This window comes from Pongo pygmaeus, chromosome 11, assembly GCF_028885625.2.
Source record: "Pongo pygmaeus isolate AG05252 chromosome 11, NHGRI_mPonPyg2-v2.0_pri, whole genome shotgun sequence".
NCBI classification, from domain to species: Eukaryota; Metazoa; Chordata; class Mammalia; order Primates; family Hominidae; genus Pongo; species Pongo pygmaeus.
The window spans coordinates 79405266-79428705 of record NC_072384.2 but is presented as its reverse complement, the minus strand read 5'-3'; the positions used below and the strand labels follow the sequence as shown (position 1 = coordinate 79428705).

The window sequence follows — 23440 nt, the reverse complement described above, 5'->3', positions numbered from 1 at the left end:
TGATGTCAAAATATTTATAGGTAGATTTTTATTGAATTCTTTTAACAACTTTATAACATATTAATATAATATTAATTGTACACATGCTAAGCTGTTTACCGAAACTCCATTCCCACACCCAAGCTATCCCAATTTTAACCACACTGCAACAGGGCAGAATGTTCTATCCTGGATCTGAATGTTACTCTTAGATATTGGGCAACCTCCCTGTGGAACAAAGGGTCCTTTTCTGAGAGTGTTCGTGTCACTTCTCAGGCCATATTGCAAAATCCCCTTTGCCCACTCAGCTTCTGTATTACCTTTCTTCTCTTTTCTCACTTACTAATATTCCCCTCCTCCTTTTTGTTAATATCCTTAACAGTCAAAACTAGACATCAGTGTATAATTTGATTCTCAAAATGAGAAAAAAAATCACAGAAGTGAACCACATATACTATAACAGAATGTGGTGTTAGGAGAACCTACAGTTGATTAATAAATAATATGGACAACATGTTTGGAGTAATTTCTTAAACCTAACCTTTTTGTTTCCAGTCTAAAATGCCACCTCAGTTCTCTGTCAGTTATGCAACATTCAAACCAGGAACCTGTTTTGAGCCTGAATTGATCAGTTGAATGTGAGTGCCATTAACCCAAGTTTTGGAAATGAATTAAGTCTACCATCCCAAGAAAGTACTTCTTACAAAACCATATCTTCTTTGAATTAAATGTTACTCCCACCAAATGATCTAGTTCATTTTTCAGTGTCTATTGCCCTAGTGGACAAATTCCTATTTTCTTCCCTTTTTTTCTTGTCTGTTAACATATACCCTTATTTCAATCTGATCATTTTAAATCTCTCAGGATATTTTTTGCCTCCACTTATCAATCGGTTTCCCACTTTTGACTAGTCATAAACATTATTGTGTTATGCATTACTTCTTCTACTATTTTAAACTGATATTGGTGGCCTTTTCTTGTATTTAAAGTATGCTCTTTAGGAAAAGATTCTGATCCCTTTTTACTTTAAATACTCTACTCCCGTCCCAATGTTGGCATCAATGTCCTCCTACTTACTTCAGTCCTGTTTGGTTGTGTGACGTGTTTGTTATTGCAAAATACCAATGTGAATCCATAATCTAAATTTCAATCCCTAAAGATCTTCCAACAACGTTTGTCCTCAAATTTTTGGAAAAGGTGCTGAAAGGTAAGTTAAAGTTCCTAATTTGAAGAATTCTGTTTCTTTTAATTTCTTAAAAGGTGATGCTGGTCAATAGCTGTCTTTTCTTGGCAAATGGCAATTGAATGACAAAAAGATGCCTCCCCCAGGGAACGCCTAGACTGTCAGAGATGAGGAGCCCTCTGTCCCTGACTTCTTCCAGGGACTCTGCAATGCCACTGGGACATTTAGCAAATCATCTTTTTGCTCACATTTCAAATTTGGTGTGTGAATTTCACTTGGAGATCTATGGTATTGCCAGTTTTCTTTTTTATCTGATTCATTTTCCATTAGTGGTGGTTTTTAAGCGGACAATGGAAGAAATGACTTTACATCTAGAACTCTCCCTTCCTTCTAGCAAGTTAAAGGGAAATTTCTTTACTCAGGATTCTTGGGGGGTGCTGGAAGAGGGCAGGCTACGTTTTGAAGAAATTTCAAAATATCCAGGAGTAAGCAGATTCAGAAATGAATCTGTAGGGCTTCTTTTTCTGACATTTTTCCATACTTTCTATATTTTTTATTATTGCACAATGGGTAATATATAGTTATAATAAATTAATTAAGTCTTAATCTACGAGCTTTTGGATTTTGTGTAATTTAAGTACATAGCCACTTTTGTGTGATTTAGTAAGGTAAGCAATGAATACCACTCTTGCAGTAGTTAGAAATCCTGTAATAGGCTCTGAATCATGCTTTAATTGGGGTAAGGAGAAAATGGGTATGGCTTGGAAATGATCTCTGATGCTTATCACTTGCTTCAGCTACAACTGATTTAACCAGCAATAACCAAAAGTTTGACTAAGCTATGCTAATACTGGTAAATTCTGTGCCAGCCAGCATGGTCATACAATTAACCCAAACTAATAAAATCTGGTGAAAAGTGTGTTTGAGGTAAACCTACAGTAAAGCTAAACTCCATCTAAGCTGTAAAAAGCTTCAACTGAAGTAAAAATAAACTATAGAAGTGACTTTAACACCCTGAAAACACGATAGCTAAGACTCAAACTGGGATTAGATACCCCACTATGCTTACTTCTAAACCCAAATCGTTCAACCAACAAAACTATTCACCAGAGTACTACAAGCAACAGCTTAAGACTCAAAAGACTTGGCAGTGCTTTATATCCCTCTAGAGGAGCCTGTTCTATAATCGATAAACCCCGAGGTACCTCACCATCTCTCACCACTCAGCCTATATACCGCATCAGATCAGCTCTCCAGCAGCAAATATTATCATTGTCCTTTTAAAATGGAGTGGATGCAATAAATGGTGTATAATGAGACTTAATAATAACAGGAATGATAGTTGACTTTCGAGCTAACCATATGCAAGACGTTTTATACGTATAAACTCATTTAATCTTTACAACAATCCTATAGGTAAGCATTAGGGAAACTGAAGTACAGAGAGATTAAGGTACCTTCCCAAAGTCATCTAGCTAGCTCAGCTGAGATTTGAATTTGCAGTAGGGGTGGAATCCATGCTTTTAACCAGTGCCCTAGACTAGTTCTGTGTGAGATATTTAACAAAGTCTTTGTTGATATTATTTTGTGAACAAAATAGAAAACTCTGGACTGAATGGCAGTGTAATTTCATGGATTTGTAACTGGTTGAATATCTATACCTAAAATCTACCTGGCCAATATTAACTTAAGGGAAGGCTCCAGGACTCTGCAATGACTTGGTGAGAACACTGATGACTTAGCCATTAAATCTGTAGATGTTATCAAACTGGGATAATACATATATAGGAAGACACAATTGATGTAAATCCTGAGCCACCTCCCACACTAAATAAATTAGAATTTCTGCGGCTGCTATCTGGGAATCAATATTTTTAAAGCTCCCAACTTGATTCTAATGTGCAGCCTCAGTTAAAAACCACTATTCTAGAAAAGTGGCCCAACTCCAGCATGATCAGTTTCAACTAACAGTAAGTGGAGGAAGTAGTGAAAAACGATGTAGGAATATTGATAAAATGTAAACTCATCATATGAGTCAAAAGCGTGATATGATTGCTTCACACAATCTTAGTGGTCTCTTAGATGGGAATTGTAGAAATAGAGTATCTGTAACAATGAAGGCTGGAGTCCTGCTCTTTGCTCAGCTGGGCAGAGCGTGCCTGGAGTTTGGGTGAAATGCAGGGGAGGGCTTTAGGTGTTTTCATTTGAAGGTGACCAGCCTGGTCAAGGTACACTGAGTACCTTATCAAGGGGAAGAGATTATCAGGGGACTTACTTTATGTAACATTTGAATTATATTTTTTCAATAAAGCTCTTGGGTAAAATTAATGCCAGCAGACAGAGTTTTCAAGAAGAAAGATTTTTGCTTGATATAAAGAACTTCCCAGTAGAGCAGTCTGAAGATGAAGGGATTCCTTTTTTTTGGACATGGTACAGATCCCTCATGGATGTTACTGAAGCAAAAGGCAGATTGTGACTTAGGCATATGATAAAGGAGGTTTAAGGGTTGGATAGATTGTTAAAGTAGATGATCTTCTAACTTCAGACTCTATGATTATATGAGCATGTTAAATTTCAAAGGTAATGCATGAGTGACCATTTGTTCATTACATTAGTTCTGCATTCAGGAGAAGCAGTGGAGTAGTGGAGTTATGGAACAGTTTCTGAGGCATTCAAAGCGCAGCTCCACCACAATTTAGCTGTGTGATCATGGACAAATTATTTCACTTTCCAAGTCTCGGTTTCCTTATCTGTAAAACAAGAATAATAATAGACTCAATTTTATTTGTTGCAAAGATTAAGTGAGAATAATATATATAAAGGTTTTTTGCATAGCAAGTGGAGAGAACATGGGGGGAACACGATGTTATCAGAAATTATCCTACTAAAAGCTGTGGGTTGCAATTGAATTTATGATTTGGCATGTGGTAAAGTACTCAATAAATTCAGCTGTTGTTATTTTTAGATTCTTTTTTTGATTATAGATGTCTTAATAAAAGTTAGGGTCTGAAAGTTAAAACCTAAAACAGGTAGATATTGATGGGCAATATGGAGCCGGACTGCAGGAGACACAAGTTAGATGGCACAACATGTGAGGCTTTGAGTAGGTGGGGGCCACATAAAGAATGGGCCTGGGCAGGAAAAAAAAAAGGGAGTTTCTGAAAGGGAATTGAGGAACTTTATTACTTTTAACTCTTTACCCATTTCCAACTATTATTTCATTTGATCCTTACTATAACCCTGAGAAGTAGAGAAAAGTAACATTTTCTCATTATACTTGATAATAAATAAGCATCATCAAAAAGGTAAGTGACTCGCTGAAGACAGGAGAACTAGAAGTTAAACCTAGACCTCTCAAACCCCACACCCCCACTCAACAGCTTTCATATGTCACACCAAATTCTGCCCAGTTCCATGTGCAACCCAGCTTGAATGTTTGCATTTGAATGACAACTTAACAGTAAAGACTATGAATAAACAATGTGATGAGGTTTGGAAATGAAGGCAAGACGTGAAAAGAGAATAGCATTAGTGAGTTGCATTTACTCCAGTATAAAGTTTTGTTTTGTTTTGTTTTGTTTTGTTTTTTTGGAGACGGAGCCTCGCTCTGTCGCCAGGCTGGAGTGCGGTGACGTGATCTCCGCTCACTGCAACTTCTGCCTCTCGAGTTCAAGTGATTCTCTTGCCTCAGCCTCCTGAGTAGCTGGGACTACAGATGCTCACCACCATGCCTGGCTAAATTTTTGTATTTTAGTAGAGATAGGGTTTCACCATGTTGCCCAGGCTGGTCTCGAACTCCTGAGCTCAGGCAATCCACCTGCCTCAGCCTTCCAAAGTGCTAGGATTACAGGCGTGAGCCTACACGCCTGGCCCTGGTATAAAGTTTTAAAGCATTTCTATTGATTGGAAGACATCATTTAAAGAAGTCTGGAATGATGATTAAAAGCTCAAGAAGTAGCTTTACCAGTCAATGATGTTAACGTTATTATCACATTTTATCATATCTGACTACTGAAAGGGCTTTCTGTGTAATATAATTAACTATCCTTGACACACCTCATGCTAAACAGCAAACTTCTTTAGCATGACATACCAAATCCAATAGTTAATAAGAATCACCATATAGTAAAAGTTTAATGGTCCAGTGAGTTGAGGGAGGACCAACAACAGGGACTAAAGTTTGTGCTTTGATTTGTCAATCAAAATAAGAGCTAAAAAAAATCTGCAAAATTGATAGAGAAAAAAAAGTCCCATTATTTATTTTTTAGACAAAGTTGTAAGCTCCCAAAGCAAGTATCAAGTAAGATGGAAAGTTTTATAAATTATTCTGCCTACTCTTATTTTAATAAATATAGATGAGTAGGAAGTAAAAATAGTCCTTCACCTAATCAGAACCTATAATTATTAGCTGTAATTGTCACAATCATGGTTCTTGCTGGCCAAGGTATTTATTTTTCTTTTTCACATTTAAATATATTTACATAAAAATAATAAAATAAGATATATTTAAGGAACAGGTTTTTTTAATCCATAGCCACTTTTATACTCAGACAGTATACATATTCTATTATTGTACTTATACTGTGTATTATTTATTTTACGATATCTTTCTCACCTGTTAGTATATGAGTACTTTGAGGATAGGGTCTATGTCTTGATTCTTTTAAATATGTGACTCTCAATATGATACCTGGCATATGATAATAAGTGATAGACTTAAAATGTTGACTAAAGGATAGAACACTTGAATATGGGATCTGTGAATACTTGTGCAGAACTCAATACTTTATTTGATATTGCTGTTCATAGAAAGATTCATTCTTCAATTAAAACATGCTATTTTTCTTACCTATCAGATGGATAAGATCAAACCGTATGGTAGCACAATGAGCTACCTAGTGTGTGGGCATGGGGCACTCTCATACATTGTTGTGTGGAATATGAATTGGTTCATTTAATATTTGCAGGGCAATGTGGTAATAACTATTAAAACTTAAAAGGTGTATCTCTTTTGACCCAGCAATTTCACTACCAGATTTAGTTAACAGATATACTTGCATATGTATACAAAGACACATAAAATAATAAATTTCCTTGCATGTGTGTATATACATATACATAAAGATTTTATTGCAATGTTATTTGTAGTAGAAAAATACAGGAAAAAATACTCAGCAATAGATAATAATAATTATGGTTCATCCATGCCATGTGATATTATGCAGTAATTTAAAATAATAAGATATGTCTGTAAGAACTGATATGGAATAATGTGCAAAATATAAGAAAAATTTGCAATATGCAGAACAAAGTATATATTGTTTGTGTAAAAGGTGTGTATGTTTGTATGTGTGTATGTACATATATATACATACGTATGGGGGAAGGAGGAGGGGATCAGGAAAAAGAAGAAAAGAATGAATTTATTTCATGGGAGACTGGGGAATGGGTTCAAGGTAGAATTACTTTAAACTGTATGCTCTTTGTACTGTTTGAAGTAGACTTATATTTAACTATTATACTCTCGTACTTTTTTTTTTTTTTTTGAGACGGAGTCTCGCTCTGTCGCCCAGGCTGGAGGGCAGTGGCACAACCTTGGCTTGCTGCAAGCTCCGCCTCCCGGGTTCACGCCATTCTCCTGCCTCAGCCTCCGGAGTAGCTGGGACTACAGGCGCCTGCCACCACACCCAGCTGATTTTTTTGTATTTTTAGTAGAGACGGGGTTTCACCCTGTTAGCCAGGATGGTCTCGATCTCCTGACCTCGTGATCCTCCTGCCTCGGCCTCCCAAAGTGCTGGGATTACAGGTGTGAGCCACCAACTCTTGTACTTCTAAATTTTTTAACATATACATGGCTTACTTTGAGAATAACATATATTCACATTAAAAAGAAGGTAACAGATGAAAGAAGTGGAGGGGAAATGGAAGGAATGTGATGTGATCAAAAGTTATCACAGAAAAAGCTTGTAGAGTTGCTAGATGATGACTTTATGGTTTCTAGTCACAGTTAATGGATGGGAAATGATATAGAGGAGAAGTCATCCCACTAGGTAACTGGATGATGATCCAGCCTGTTGCCTTTGTCCTCCTAAGTGTATGTTGCCTAGAAGGTCAAGACAAAAAGCTGGTGTTTGGTCAAGTCCTGAGCAGGAGTTGCACTGACCCTCTATGATCATTTCTGATATCCAGGCTTAGCCTACCTGATGATGCATGTTTACCTTCCATGCTTGCTGGAAATAACTCTGCAAGAATTCATGATTGTACATAGTCATCTGAGTGTCCCTCCCTTAAAACTTCTACTTTTCTTACTTTTGAGTGTCTATGTAAAACATTAAGGGTCTTGGGGAATTTCAGCTTTGTGTTGGAAATGAAAAATTTCAAGGTAGCTCAATGCAAGTCACACCATCATATTAAAAAATAAAGGAAGAATGACCAAAACCACATTAAAATAATAATAAAGCATACCTTAAATCTGCAAATGTGACAGCATTCAATGCTGCACTGAGCTCACCCTGTTGTTTTTTAATCTTATACATTTAGTTCTCTGTTTGAGAAACGCATAACACTGGGTGATCTTACCTTTGAGGTTGTAATACAGAATCATGATGAGATGATGGACATTTTATAATGAATTCTTTTGCTTCTAGGAGTTTAATGCTGAGTTAGAATGTTAATTTAACTCATTCTTTTTGTTTAATAAGCTCAAAATCCCAGCTGAGCCCAAATGGGAGTGATTTTATCTTATATTCAACATAAACTTGCAGAACTGAAGCATGAAAGGTTTGATTAATATTATAATCAGCTGACTATTGATTAACTAGATATTTTCCTTCTGTCTTCTAATTGGTCCAAATTGGCTGGACTGCTGCTCTTTGAAATATGTTCTTCTTTGCATTCAAGATGATGCTATTGGATTTTCACCAAGTCATACATACCCCTTTCCTATTATGATCAGTTGCATAATTGCTGGCATTTATGTATTTCCTGGCATTTATGTATTTCCTACACAGGATTAAGGGTAAAGTTAGTGTTTGTGAATCCATAAAGAGCCAACTGGACAACAGAAAAGCCGTGATATTAGTCTCAGTGCTATGCTCGAAATTGGCTGAGCTAACGGGACACAATCAGTTGAGGTAATGCTAAAATTCTATGAATTTCCATCTTTCTTTGCCTCATGAAAAATGACAGCAGAAACAGAACAGGAAATGATGCTTCGTTAAACTCCTGCTGTGAGACAGTTTTAATGGGTTCAGAGACTATAACCTCAAACTATAAAGGCTGAACATTTGTGCAAAAAAGAGAGAGATCTTAATCCAAAAAAGTTTCTTTCCTTTGCTAGGCATTCTTTCTTTATGTACAGATTAGTGCCAAATGGTGGTCTGTTTGTGTTATGCCTAGAGGGTGTGGTGGCTGTGTGGGACTTTCAAGAAACAAGAGTTAGCAAAGCAGGCAAGCTGGCTGCAGAGGGCCTGGTGTGCACATTTCTGGTAGTCTTCCCAGCTCTGGCCACATGTTAGAATCAGTTGGGAAACTTTTATTGTTTGTTTATTTTAGAAACAGGGTCTTGCCATGATGCCCAGGTGGGAGTGCTGTGGCACAATCACAGCTCACTGCTTCCTTGAACTCCTGGGCTCAAATGATCCTCTCACTCCAGCCTCCTGAGTAGCTGGGAATACAGGCATGAGGCACTACTTCTGGCAGGAGATTTTTAAACGATACCATGCCCATGCTCCACCCTGATAAATTAAATCAGAATTGTTGGCATGGGTGTTATTAAGAGCTCCTCAGTTTGTTCTAAAGTTACCTTTGAGAATCACTGGTTAAAGGGGTTGGTTTGCACTCTGCAGTGCAGGTGCTGGAGAGTTTTTGAAAGAAGCACCACAAACAAATTGATTGTGAAGAAACAGTTACGAGTGAATTAAGAAAGTACACATGGCAAAGATTTTGTGACTTGGTATCAGGCAGCCACAGGTTCGAACACTGACCCTGACTCTTGCTATCTGTGTGGGAAAGTTCTCTTACCTCTCTAAACCCAGTTTTCTCATTTGTGAAATGTACCTTATCCAGTAGGTATGATAATCAAATGAAGTTACATATGCCACAGAATATAGCACAATGCTTAGAAACATGGTTAATTGTGGGAAAAAGTAAAAGCAGAGGTACACCTTTCTAAGTTTGAATTCTTGGCTACCTCTTTTTACAAAATGGGAACAGTACTAGCCAAATCTGAACATACAGGTTGAAACCAAATGTATACATATTTTGCTTGAAGAAATAGTTGCATTTTGGTCAGGTAAATGCATATTTTCAAAGCCTTAATCTATGTTAACAAGTGACTTTTATGATAAAGTCTGAGTTATATTTTGATGGTGTTTGGTAAAAAGGGAGAAAAAGGTCCCAGTTAACTGAGTTTACAACTTTTGTTGCCTTAGAATATGCTGGTCATTGTGGACAATCAGTGTGTGGCAAGGACTCTTTCAAATTTAATTATACTTTTGATTTTAGGCTGTTTCTCCTCTATCTTGTTACCATTCTATTTCCCTTTGTATCATAATAATTTTTCTATTACTTCACACTAAGCTGCATGTATATATATTTCTTTCTGAATTGTTCATTCATTCACATGATCATTCAATATCATTTATTGAGCTTAAATTTTGTGCTAAATTATTTATCAGTGTAGAAGTAGTACATAATTTACAAATGGACTTTATTGCAGTAATTGATTTGGAAGTTAATTAGTGGCTTTGAAGCATTTTCTCATACATTTACTATTTTAAATTAGGCATAGACTTCCAAGCTAGCTAAGGATGGAGGAAGGAAGAATCTTGCAGAAAAGAGTAGTGCACAATTTCCATAGGAAGAACTAAAGTTTATACTACTAATAGTAATGAAGAAACGGGGACAGGAGATAGAACGTAAGAAGTCAAGGTATATATTGAAATGTTCCTATTATGGTGAGGTCAACATTTAACTCCTTTTCTAGAATTATATCACATGGAAGAATGTCTTCTTGAAGACCAGAAGAATGAGAGAAGAGGCAACTTAAAGTTCTTCACAGGTAGTGGTAATATGATTTGTCATTGAAATTAGACACTTTTGACACCAGAGAAATTAAATGTTCCATACATGGGCTGAACCTACTTTTACAGCAAATTCTAAGCCCTAAGTCTACAAAACGCAAATTCCACGTTCTTTATTTCACAATAAGCAATGGCCTGCACGTGGACAACTCAGGTGAAGAGGGGATGGATAGAACACTAACAATGTTTGCTAAGAAATAGTAATTTGAGATAGAAAAGAAGCCCATCCACCTATTTATCTGAATCAAATTTTGGAATTAAATATAAATATTAAGGAATATTCTAATCTTCATTTCTCTGACATCTATGTTATATTTATCAGTTGATTGTAAACACAAGAAAGTAAAACAGGGATTATGTTTATCAATCTACAAATTCAGTTGCCTATCAGATATAACGTTATAAAATGGAAAGTAGGAAAATGAAATAAAAAGAAAACAAAATAAATATTTGACATATATAACACATCAATAATACAGTAAATATAAATAGATTAACACACTGCTCATGTATGTAATAACAACTTAATAAAATTGGGGGAGAAAAAAGGCATGACAGCAATTACCACAAATAAACATGTATGTGACTCAACATAAAAAAAAAAAAAAAAAGAAATTAGACACTTTTAAGAGTTATTAATGATTAAGCCAGGACCCAGGCATAAACTTAGTGTTACCTCATGCTGGAATGTGGGGTCACTCTAAGCAGGGTGTAATCAATCTTAAAATTGTCCCAATGCAGTGTTAAATAGATTGAGCAAGTGTCCAGATATATTTAGATTTAACAATTTAGAATTAACAACTAAAGCAATCGTAGCCTGGGGATACTATGGTGTATTAGTCTGTTTTTGCACTGCCATAAAGACATACTTGAGACTGGGTAATTTATAAAGAAAAGAGGTTTAATTGACTTACCGTTCCACATGGCTGGGGAGGCCTCAGGAAACTTGCAATGATGGCGGAAGGGGAAGCAGTTACATCTTACTTGGTGGCAGGCGAGAGAGAGCATGTGAAGAGAGAACTATCAAACACTTATAAAACCATCAGATCTCATGAGAATTCACTCACCATCATGAAAACAGCTTGGTGGAACCGCCCCCATGATCCAGTCACCTCCCACCTGGTCTCTCCCTCGACACATGGGGATTATGGGGATTACAGTTTGAGATGAGATTTGTGTGGGGACACAGAGCCCAACCATATCATATGGTATTTAATCTTCTGCCTTCCTGAAAACTAATAGTAATGTGACCCTTGGAATATTTTAAAAATTGGAAAAGATGAGTACTTCATGTAAGCATTAATGCAACTTGAAATGTAAGAACAAGACCAGGCAAGAAGCTACAAGTTAATAATATATCTCTGAACTTGAAAATGCAAGGTTTATCCTTTTGGTTTTCACTCTGATTTTGTCCCTGTGGTCTTGAAACTTCTGAGAGGTTTACGTCTATTTACAAATTCTGTTTCTCTAACACCATTTTGCACTCATAAGATTCTGTTTCCTTGGAATTTACTACTAGATTGGGTCCACCTCCAGCTGTCTCAAATTGTGTTTAATCACCAGGAAAGTTCTGTTGATTGTCAATGATGTTTGCTTGATTAATTCAGCTCTAACTGTGTTTCCTTTTTACCTGTGTCTTTCAGGATGTCCTATAAAATTAAATGTTTCCTTTTGGGATTTTCAGGGAACTGGAACTAAAAAGAAAGTTAATTTCCTTGTTTGTTTGGGGGTTTTTTTGAGAATAGAAGAATATTTTCATTAGTTTTCTTTAATCCAGTTTTGACTTTAGAGTAAATATTTTATGTGAACTAAATTTTCTTTGAAGTCATGTTTTTACTTCACTATGTCATTAGAATTTGGCCTATTATTTGGCTAATACTCTAAAGCATAATCTACTTGAATCTTTTTAAAAGACATTACTTTGGGAGTTGGATTTAAGAAAAATTTAAAAAGTACTTGTGCTACCCGAGTTTTTAATAATTTTCAGTAGTTTCCCGACTTAATCTTTTATCAAGAATCCATAATGGGCTTTAAAGTTATAAATATATAAAATGGAATGGCTTTTTCTGAAGAATATTTTCCCATTGATTTCTATTACTCATTCTTCAGTGTTGTTTTCTTCCCTGAAGATTAAGTCTTCTTCCCTAAAGATAAAGTCTTCCCTAAAGATTAGAGTTTGCAAACCAGTATTAAAGATTTTTTGGTGACATCAGTCCTTTGGGAAGAAAGTGCAATATATTGGGACCAACTAATAGTAAATTTAAAATCAAAGTTTTAAAAATATATTTCACATATAACAATGCTGTTATATTTTGAGCTAAAAAAATATTAACTATGGGAAACATAAATTTTCAAGACCCAAGATCCACAAGTGTGTATTTTTCACACTCACTGCTCTCTTCAATATAAAAGAGGTCATGGTGTGGTGGAAAGAAGACCAGATCAGAGTTGGGTTTTCTGGATTCTCATCTTGAGGCTGCTACCAATGGATTTTGATACCTTAAGTAAGTCACGTAGTTATGTGAGTTTTAAAGTCCTCATCTCCAAAACAAGGAATTCAAACTAATTTTTTTTAGTATCCTTTAAGAACCACTTTTGCTGAAAAATTCTAAGGAAACTTTTTATGTGATTTTGTAGGTGCTTGAAGTTCGACTGCACTCGCAGTTTAAAAACTAGTTCAACCCTTGTGGAAGTCAGTGTGGCGATTCCTCAGGGATCTAGAACTAGAAATTCCATTCGACCCAGCCATCCCATTACTGGGTATATACCCAAAGGACTATAAATAATGCTGCTATAAAGACACATGCACACATATGTTTATTGCGGCATTATTCACAATAGCAAAGACTTGGAACCAACCCAAATGTCCAACAATGATAGACTGGATTAAGAAAATGTGGCACATATACACCATGGAATACTATGCAGCCATAAAAAATGATGAGTTCACGTCCTTTGTAGGGACATGGATGAAATTGGAAATCATCATTCTCAGTAAACTATCACAAGAACAAAAAACCAAACACTGCATATTCTCACTCATAGGTGGGAATTGAACAATGAGAACACATGGACCCAGGAAGGGGAACATCACACTTCGGGGACTGTTGTGGGGTGGGGGGAGGGGGGAGGGATAGCATTGGGAGATATACCTAATGCTAGATGACGAGTTGGTGGGTGCAGCGCACCAGCATGGCACATGTATACATATGTAACTTACCTGCACGTTGCGCACATGTACCATAGAGCCTAAAGTATAATAATAATAATAATAATAAAAAGAAAAAAAAATAATAAAAAATAAAAAAAATAAAAAATAAAAAAAATAAAAAAATAAAAAAAAAAAGAGAAGAAAATGGGTAATGTTTTTTATTTTCTCCAGAATTAGCTGTTCTAAGTACACAAAGGATTAAATGGAGATTATTATTGAGATAACTACATTCGGAGTGTTTAATCATATGCATTTTATTCAGACAACTTTCTCATTGATTTTTGTCTAAAAGAGTCAAATCTGACAAAAGGGCAGTTGCTCTCTGGGAATGGGAATGAGCTACATTTGTTTCAAGATTCGGGGCATTTTTTGTGATTATGATTTCTACAGAAACATCTTGAAGTGCCCATATTGTTTGTTATTATCAATATTCATGCATTTTACTATTAAACATTCTTTTTATAGACTTCACAAAAATGCCTCAGTGATATGATTTGTCACCCAGTGAAAACCTGCTGCCTCCAAGCTAGTCTGGGCATCTGCTCACAAATAAGATTTCCTCAATGTTCAAAATAAATCTTTTTAGTCACTTTATGGTAGCTTTTGATGCACTCCATATGGCTTAAATACATAGGATTTAGGTGTGACATGATGTTTTTCCATGGTGGTTATTCAAATCAGTTTTTATTTAGTTATGTTCATTGGTTACATTTTTAATCATGTAATTCCCAGTTTATTCTTATGTTGTATATACTTCTAAGTTTGTAGCAATAAAAATATATCTAAGCAGAATGGCTACACTGCTATGGCCTACTTAAGTAGATTATAAATGTTTGAGGTGGCAAACGTTGTTGGTGTTTCCCATGATTACTCTTTAAAAGGGCAGATGTAGCCATTTATAGCTGTAGCAATCATACATTTTTCAGATATTATTTTCCATATTATATGGGACTTCCCAAGTATGTCATTATAAGATAGCTCATGCTGCAAGATCCTAAGATTGCTTAGATAACACAACTCCCTTTGAAAATTCTGTGGACAAGAAATTAAATCAGTGGTATTTTATATTGTTTGGAGATTAATTTTTGGAATGCTGAAACTGATGGATTTCCAAAAGTGGGATAATTGAAATGAGGATTTATTTTAATATATTTTAAGTTTATAAAAATAATAAAGTCATAAAATTGAGTGATTATCAGATAAAATACCTTGCTTCTGATTCATTCAACTCACCTTTAAAGGCAGCTGAGATCTCTTTTTAATGTTGAGTATCTGTTCATCTCATCTGAACTCATCGCTGTAGTCTGAGTGCTCCATGAAGCACACACACGGAACTCTACTTGCACCACAAAATAACTATTTCAAGACAATGTGATATACTCATTTAAGTCACACATTGTGGTTAAAATACTCGGGTTAAAGTAATGTGGATTCTAATCTCCATTCTTCATTAACTAGCTCAATGTCCAGTCAACATCCAGTTGCACTACTTAACATCTCTGTGTTTTATCTCATGCTTCAAATAAGAAAAATGCTATACATCTACAAAACTGACAGATATCCTATGTGCATTACATAAGATGATGTCTATAGATATGTGTAAAGCACAAATGCAGTAATAGTACTATATTGTCTCCTCCTCATCATTGTCACAGATTTTTTGGCTACTTGTGTGTTGATATTGGACTTTGTCAATGTGAAGTGATGTAGAAAGCCTAGAACAGGAGCACTCAAGGGTGACTTGTAATAAAAACACTAGGCCGCCACCACCACAGTGTATTGAAGTCTTACCCTGTGCCAACCAGTATGTTAAGTGCTTTATGTATAATCACATTTACTGTATAAAAAATTGCTTCAGTATAGTACTAATACTCCCATATCTTAATGAGCAACAGAGGGCCAGAAAATAACTGCCTCTAGATCTTACAGCTAGTAAGTGAAAGAGTGAGGAATGTGATTCCAAACTTATATAATTATATTTTTAAAACAATGTCCAGAATTGGAACGGGCTGATGATAGAAGGAAGCACATAAAGGATATGGAGAGGTGCAAGACATGCATTAAGAAGATAAAAAGATGCATGAAGCCCCCAAATAATGGTAACTGGTTTGTTAGGGCAATAAATCAATAAGATTTTAATGAAGGGAAAGATACAGAATAACAAAGGTGAACCTACCACACTACTCCTTTTTTTAAACTGGTATTTCATACTTGTTGTAAAGGAAGTTGAGAAGATTGTTGTGGAGAGAAAGTTTGAAATGACAGTTGTCCACAAGAATGCAAAAGTAGGAGCTACCACTTTAGGGAGATATGCAGAAGCTGTGACTCTAAGATTTCATTCCAAGAACACTGTAGATCTTTTCCTATAAGGTGGGAAGGTAGTGTGCTATTGTCTAGATTTATCTCTCTCTCTGTATATATATACACATACACACACACACACACACACATTCATATATATCATATATGTATATATGATATATATAATATATGTATATATGATATATATGAGATGTATATCTATATAGGTTCATATATTTAAAAGAATCTGGGTTTCTTTGAAACATCTTATCAATTGGAACATAGTCATTGCTATCAAATATCTACCTTTTAGCCTTTCTCAATTTGCATAGTAATTTTTTGTTAAATTTCTGTGCTTTCAGTTGTCGGTTTTGCACCATTTCTTGTCAATTTCACACTGTAGAGCAGTGTGAAACTGACAAAGCTAGAGAAATACAGAACATTATGAATATATATCAAAACTATACTGTGGAAAAGACAACACTTAATTTATAGAATCCAAAGAAAATGTCTAAAAATTACCTTCATGTATATATAATATATATGACATATATATATATCTTAGAAGAAAATGTGTGTATTTATATATTCATAAATATATATACATGCACATATGTGTTTTTATATATATGTGATGTGTAATTTTAAGGTAACTGAACCTTGTTTTTGTTGTTGACTATACAAAGTATGTCATAGGGAAGTATAGTTAAAGCAGTATTTCATTTATAACTAACCTATTAATTGAAAATCTACAACTTTCCTAGGCTGGAGTAATTTCACTTGACATTTCTGAATACTTAGGTGTTTAGAAATTAGATTATTTGATTGAACAGTATACACTGAACCTTTAATCACACAAGCCTCTTTTCTTACTATGTTTTGAAAAATGGCTGTGGCTCCTGATCTGATAGGTGAAATTAAATATACATTATATAAGTTTAATTACTGTTGTGTAGTTTCCCATAGATGTACAGTAGTGATAGTATTTATTACAATGCTTATTTTTTATATGAATTATATAATTTTTCTCAAGTACTAATATTTATGGATGCCTACCAATAGCAACATAGATTTAGAATTCACCTTCAAAATAAGCTAAATTCATAGCAAAATGGTTTAAATTATAAAAATCTTACATTAATTTCTATAAAATAATTCATTTATTTGTACAGACACTATTCTATGCATCAAGGATGACAGATACATTCCCATCCTCCCTAGCTTCCCAGCTTACTGTCTAGAGAACAGTTATTTATTGGAATTTGTCTTAAAGAGTCAAAATAATTATCAACCTCTAAAAAGGAGCTTCCATTTCAATATTTTTATCCTGCAAAGTATCACGTTAGCTTCTTGTGCTAGTCTTAAACTAAAATTATGTTTGAATAATGTTCAGTAAATATGATTTGTAACATTGTAACTGCTGTGCTGAGTCGGCCTATATGAATGGCTTTCCATTATATAAACTCTTACAAATTATTTTCTTTCTTTTTTTTTTTTTTTTTGCAAGCTCTCTAAGCAATTTCCTCAGTTCGTTTTAGTGAATTTTGAGGCTTAATTCTTAATAGGGTAAATTATAGACTGATTCTACCTTGATCGGCATGTCTTTGGAAGAATTTACATAACTAAAATATTTTTGAGAACCAATTTAATTGAAGATTTAGACAGTTTCTTTCAATACTGTAGATTTTGTTCTTGATAACCACGTATTATCACAAAGCCTTCATTTAGTTTTCTGATGCCTTTGTTAATTAATTTATTATTATTATTATTTTACTGAGATGGAGTCTTGCTCTGTCACCCAGGCTGGAGTGCAGTGGCACAATCTTGGCTCACTGCAAACTTCACCTCCCAGGTTCAAGAGATTCTCCTGCCTTGGCCTCCTAAGTAGCTGGGATTGCAGGCGCCCACCACCACACCCGGTGAATTTTTGTATTTTTAGTAGAGACGGGGTTTCACCATATTGATCAGGCTGGTCTTGAACTCCTGACCTCAAGTGATCTGCCTGCCTCGGCCTCCCAAAGAGCTGTGATTACAGGCATGAGCCACTGTGCCCCACCCGATGCCTTTAAATTGCTTCTTTTAATTTTCACTAACATGAGATTATACTAATTGGTAATACTAGAATACACTAGTTTTTATATGATGTATGAGCAGTGACATTTGTGAGTCCTTGATTTTACTACTTTATTGTTTTGGTCCCAGTTGATAACCAAACAAAGAAATTTAGCCTAATTAATATGTTAAGAATGTGGAGTATTTTTAAATGAAAAATATATAATATTTTCAGAAAGTATATAAAAACTCACATAGCTTTGAAAAATTAGGCACCAATGTATCTACCCCCTTATTCAAAAATAAAACCTTAACCTCAGATAACCCGTGCTTCTTCCTTAGTTCCCAGAAGTAATTCTTGTCTGGAATTGTGTGTTAATTATTCTCTTGCTTTTCTTTAGTTTACGACTAAATATGCGTGTTTTAAAATATATTTAGTTTTTGCCTACTGTCACATACTCATCCATAATATAATTTTTAAGATTCATACTTTTTGATATGTAGCTGTATTTCATTCATTTTGAATGCTTATTTAGTATGGCAAAAACCGCAATTACTTTTGCATCAACCTAATATATTTTTTATATCCTACATTTCAATTTATTTATATGTTCTACTGATAATCCACATTTTGGTTATTACCTTTCTTAATTTAATTAGAAGCAATACTGGTTTGAACATTCAGGTATATACATATGTACAGCTTTCTCTGGGTTATATAATTATACTCTGAGGGCATATAATCTCCAGGAAGTGAGTTTAAGGTTTAAGAGATGTGCATGTTCAACTTCAAATGTTTTTTTTTCTGTTTTGTTTATGCTATAGCCCCAGAATACTGCCAGATGCATTGTAAATAGTCAATTATTATATATTAAGTGAATGAATGAATGCCAAAGTGTTTCCGTAAGTTGTAGTATCAGTTTACACTCTGACCAGCAGCAGATGATCAGTCTATTGTGTCACATCCTCTGCAACACTTGAGACTGACTTTTTAAAATTGTTGACAATCTGCTGGTTGTGAAATGCTATCTCATTGGGGATTTAATTTGCATATCCCTGGTAACTAATGAGGCTGAGCATCTTTTCATGTTTATTGGCCATTTGTGTTTCCTCTTCGGTGAAATTCCTATTCATATCATGTGACCATTTTAATAGAATCACTAATTTTAAAAAAATTATTTGTAGTGGTTATATAGTAGAGCTAATTCTTTCTCAGTTTTCTATGTTGCAGATAAATTCTCACATGGAATGGCTTGAATTTTTATTATTTTTGGTGAATCTTGGTAAAATTAATCTTTAATTTTAATATAATCAAGTATTTTTATTGCTTTTATGAATTGTGCTTTTTAATACTCCATTTAAGAAGTGTTCCTCATGAGATCCCCTGTATAATCCCCTTGAGATTATACAGATCTCAAATATATTAATCTACAATTGCTATAATTTAGCTTTAAATCTTGAATTTACCAGCAACTGTTTTTATGCAGTCAATTTTATGCATTTTTCTTTCTTTTGTGTAGATAACTAGTTGTTCCAGAGTCATTTAGTGAATAGTTTCTTCTTCCCCTCTGGCTTTCAGTATTCACTGTGCCAAAAACCAAGTTTCTGTGTATGTGCAAGTTTCTTTTTATACTCTATTCCATTCCATTGAATTGTTTGTCTCTACACCAGTGTCATAATATGTTAATATCTGTAAATATATAAAAATTCTTCACAGTTGACTGAGCAAAGCACTACACATTGCTTTTCTTCTTTAGGAATGATATCTATCTTGGCCATTTGCTTTTCCATGCAAATGTTGAGTCTTTTTATCTAAGTGCATGGTTTACCTCTCCATAAATTTATATCTTCCTTAAAATCTTCATATATGTTTTATAACTTTCTTTAAAAATGACTCACACATCTCGTTATATATACTTCTAGGTATTTTACATGCTCTGCTGCTATTTTAAGTGATATCTTTTTATAACATATGTTTACTAATTGATCATTGTTAATACATAGAAAGGCAATTGACTTTATTTGTATTCATCTTGTTAAATTGTCCAGTAATTCTAATATTTATCTTCATTTTATATTGTATATAAATATAAATCATATAATCTGCAAATGTTAAGTGTCTTTGTTTCATCTTCCCTATTTCTTAGACCTTGTTTTTTGTTTGTTTGTTTGTTTTTGTCTTATTCCACTGGCCACAACCTTCAGCAACTTAAATGGAAATGGTCAAAGTATGCATTATTGCCTTTATTCTTTACTTTATAGGGAATACTTTCAAGTTGCATCAATAGGTATGAGTTTTTTTAATAGCTGTCCTATAAATATTATGAAATTTTCTTATATTACTAGTATACTAACAATTTTTGTTATAAATAATATTGCATTTTATTAAATACTTTTTCTCTCTTTATTGAAATAATTGTATGGTTTTACATATATTTAGTTCGCAATATTTAATTTTTAATCCATTGCTGAATTCAGTGTGCTGATGATTTTGTTCAACCTGTTATCATGAGGAAGAATGAAATAATTTCTTGTATTTTGCTAATATGGTTTTGTTATAGTATGTAATAGCCTGATAAATAAGTTAAGAAATATGTCTTCCTTTTTCATTCTTTGGATGAAAATTTGTGAGACTGAATTTATTCCTTAAAAGATTAGAAAAACTCACCTTTATAACCAATCTTATATAAATGATTTGAGTTTTCTAGTTCTACTTGAGTCAATTTTGGTTAAGTTGTATTTTCCTAAGAATGTTTTCATTGCATTTATGTTTTCCACATTGTGTTATAAATTTATTAATTATAGCCCTTAATAACCAACTTAAAACTTTGAAACATCTCTATGTTTTTCTTTTCATTGCTAACATTGTTCATTTGTGTATTCCTTTGTAATGTATTGAAACTTTATCATTATTTACCTTTTCATCTGTAGCGATTCCTTGGCCTTAAAGTCTGTTTGTTCTGACATTAATATAGTTACTTCAAGGGGCTGGGCATAGTGGCTCATTTCTGTAGTCCCAGTGCTTTGGGAGGCTGAAGTGGGGGGAATCACTTAAGGCTAGGTGTTTGAGATAAGCTTGGGCAACATACCAGGACCTTGTCTCTCCAAAAAAAAAAAAAAAAAAAAAAAAAAAATAGCCAGGCATGGTGGCACACAACTGTGGTCACAGCTACTTGGGAGGCTGAGGCAGGAGGATCACTTGAGCCCAGGAATTCAAGGTTATAGTAAGTATGATTACATCACTGCATTCCAGCCTGGGTGTCAGAGCAAACTCTGTCTCTAAGAATAATAATAAAACTACTTAAAGGTTCTTTAGTATTTTCTTTTATATTTCTTATAAAGAGCATATAACTTTGTTATGTTTTTATTTTTTATATTTAACCTAATATTTATTTTGAATTGAATCCAAATAGTTGAGTCCATTTATGCTGATAGAGATAATTGATATGCTTGGATTTGTCTTCTACCATCTTATGTGTTTTCTCTTTCCCTTCTTTCCTCCCTCCCTCTCCTCCCCTTGCCTCCTCTCCCATTCCCTCCCCTCCTCTTCCCTTTCTTCCCCTCCCCTCCTTCTCTCCCCCACCCCTGCCCTCCTTTCCTCTCCCCTCCCCTCCCCCCTGCTCTCTTTTCCTCTCCTCCTTTTTCATGCTTTTGGATGGAGTACCCTTTGTCTGTTCTTAAAATTTCATTTCAGCTTTCTACATGTTTGGAAGTTTTTATTCTAAATGTATTCTTTTGGTGGTTACACCAGATATTTTAATTTCAGGCTATTTCTCCCAAGGCATTATTATCACTATTTTAAATTGTTGATATGTTTTTGGATTTACCCTTTGAGAGAAGGCATTATTGAGCCTAAATCTGTTTTGCATGAGATGACCTTCACTTTATCCTCTCCCAATGTTGTTTCCTTAGGAACATACTTATTTAAGATAAATGTGGAACATTAGCTCTGTTCAATATTGTTTACTGTGAAAACAACTCCTGATTTGGACTAAAAGAACTGTTAATTAACATACAGACCTGGGAGCTCATCTGATTACAAATATATGAAAATCTGTTGAAGAAAACATAACCTCAGCTTCCTTGGATGGTTCCCTTTTAACTGACTGTATACCTTGCAGGGACTTGGAAAATACATTCACAGGTAATTTGAAGATATGGTCTCCTTCATGTATGAAGCTTCCTTATGTAGAGTAGCCTGCATACATTTGTGAGATCTCATTTCTTAAAATTCACTTGAGCATATTTTTATAGGATCAGGAAAGCAATAGCTAGGCTGCAGCAAGAACATCTATTGAAGATGTATTTGATGCTATCATGTTAACATGCTGTTCCCACTGTTGTTATCTTTCTTAGTAAACCTGGTGGCAGTTAAAATCTATTACTTCCTGTTTGAAAGTTAGTCTGAATCCAAACCACTGCTGGTCATACCAAGTGGGCAATGCAGCCCGTATATTTACCAATAGCTTTGGTCATCCCTTCTTGAAGCTCAGATGTTAGTAAGCTAGTATTTCCTTGTCCTTCATCTGCCATTATAGCCTCTGGGGAAAACATAGTGCAAAATGTCAGCTTACAGAGAGGGAGCATGATGTATTTGTAATGGATATATAATGAAAGAGGAGGTGGAGAAACTACACCTTTCACCTGGGTGCAGTGAGCACTGCAAGAGACAGGTAAAGTTAAAGGTGGCGAGGGGTTCATGGGCATTGTGATTGCCTCCTCTCCAGCTTGGTCGGCTCATGCAATAGGAATGGTCATCTTAAATAGGTTAATAGGAAAGCCAGAAAACAATGGATGTTTCCCTGGATGTCCTTTGAAACCTGGGGTGGGCTCATGGGTGGAGGCAGGAAGGGGAGACTTACTAGACTACGTTGTCCATGGGCAACATATAGAAACTTAGGAGACTGAAAATGGTGGCATGGTATGTTTAGGAGGGCGAGACATGCAGAAGTTCCTGGCAGTTCATGATAAGCTGGCTTGTGAGGAGGATTTCTGAGAAGGATCAGGTAAATTATAGAAAAAAATGTATATATACACACACACACACACACACACACACACAGAGTTTTAAAGTGTGAGTAGATTTGAAATCTTCACAATATCTTCCCCTTCTGTTGTCTGCTTCTATGAGTGATTACCTTTAAAATGAAAATAGAAATTTGGCTTTTGGGTTTTTTTTTTAAATAGATACAGGGTCTCACTATGTTGACCAGGCTGTTCTTGAACTCCTAGCCTCTTATCTCGGTCTACCAAAGTGCTGTGATTACAGGCATAAGGGCACCACACTTGGCTGAAGATAGAAATTTGTAAAGAAACGATATATATAGAAGGAGTCATTTAAAAGCGAGGCATTCATAATTCTCAATGTTTAATTTGATGATTTAGTGTGTACTGAACTGTAAAAGTAGTACATTTAAGTATAGCTCAAAGTACAGATGTTAGAATTGTCCTATACTAGAAGAAATAGATGTATATGTCTTTATGATAATACATATAATATATAATGATTATATATAATATATAAAGATATATATGATTATATATCTTTGATCATAAAGTAAGAATATGCTGGAAGGAATATATATATCTTTATGATAATATATGATTGTATGTATGATTATAATATATAAT

The 23440-nt window shown here is 34.7% G+C and overlaps 1 protein-coding gene across 5 annotated transcripts in view; it reads left to right on the top strand.

The window, feature by feature from the left end:
- Positions 1-23440, top strand: part of ZNF385B (zinc finger protein 385B) — a 430199-nt gene that overhangs the window by 126323 nt on the left and 280436 nt on the right. For 2 of the 5 annotated variants that reach the window (XM_054477894.1, XM_054477893.1), the window contains exon 4: positions 10149-10223. The exons of the other annotated variants lie outside the window; for them this stretch is intronic. In XM_054477894.1, the coding sequence (XP_054333869.1) occupies positions 10149-10223 (75 nt within the window). The remainder of the gene's footprint in view (positions 1-10148; positions 10224-23440) is intronic. 5 annotated transcript variants of the gene reach the window in all.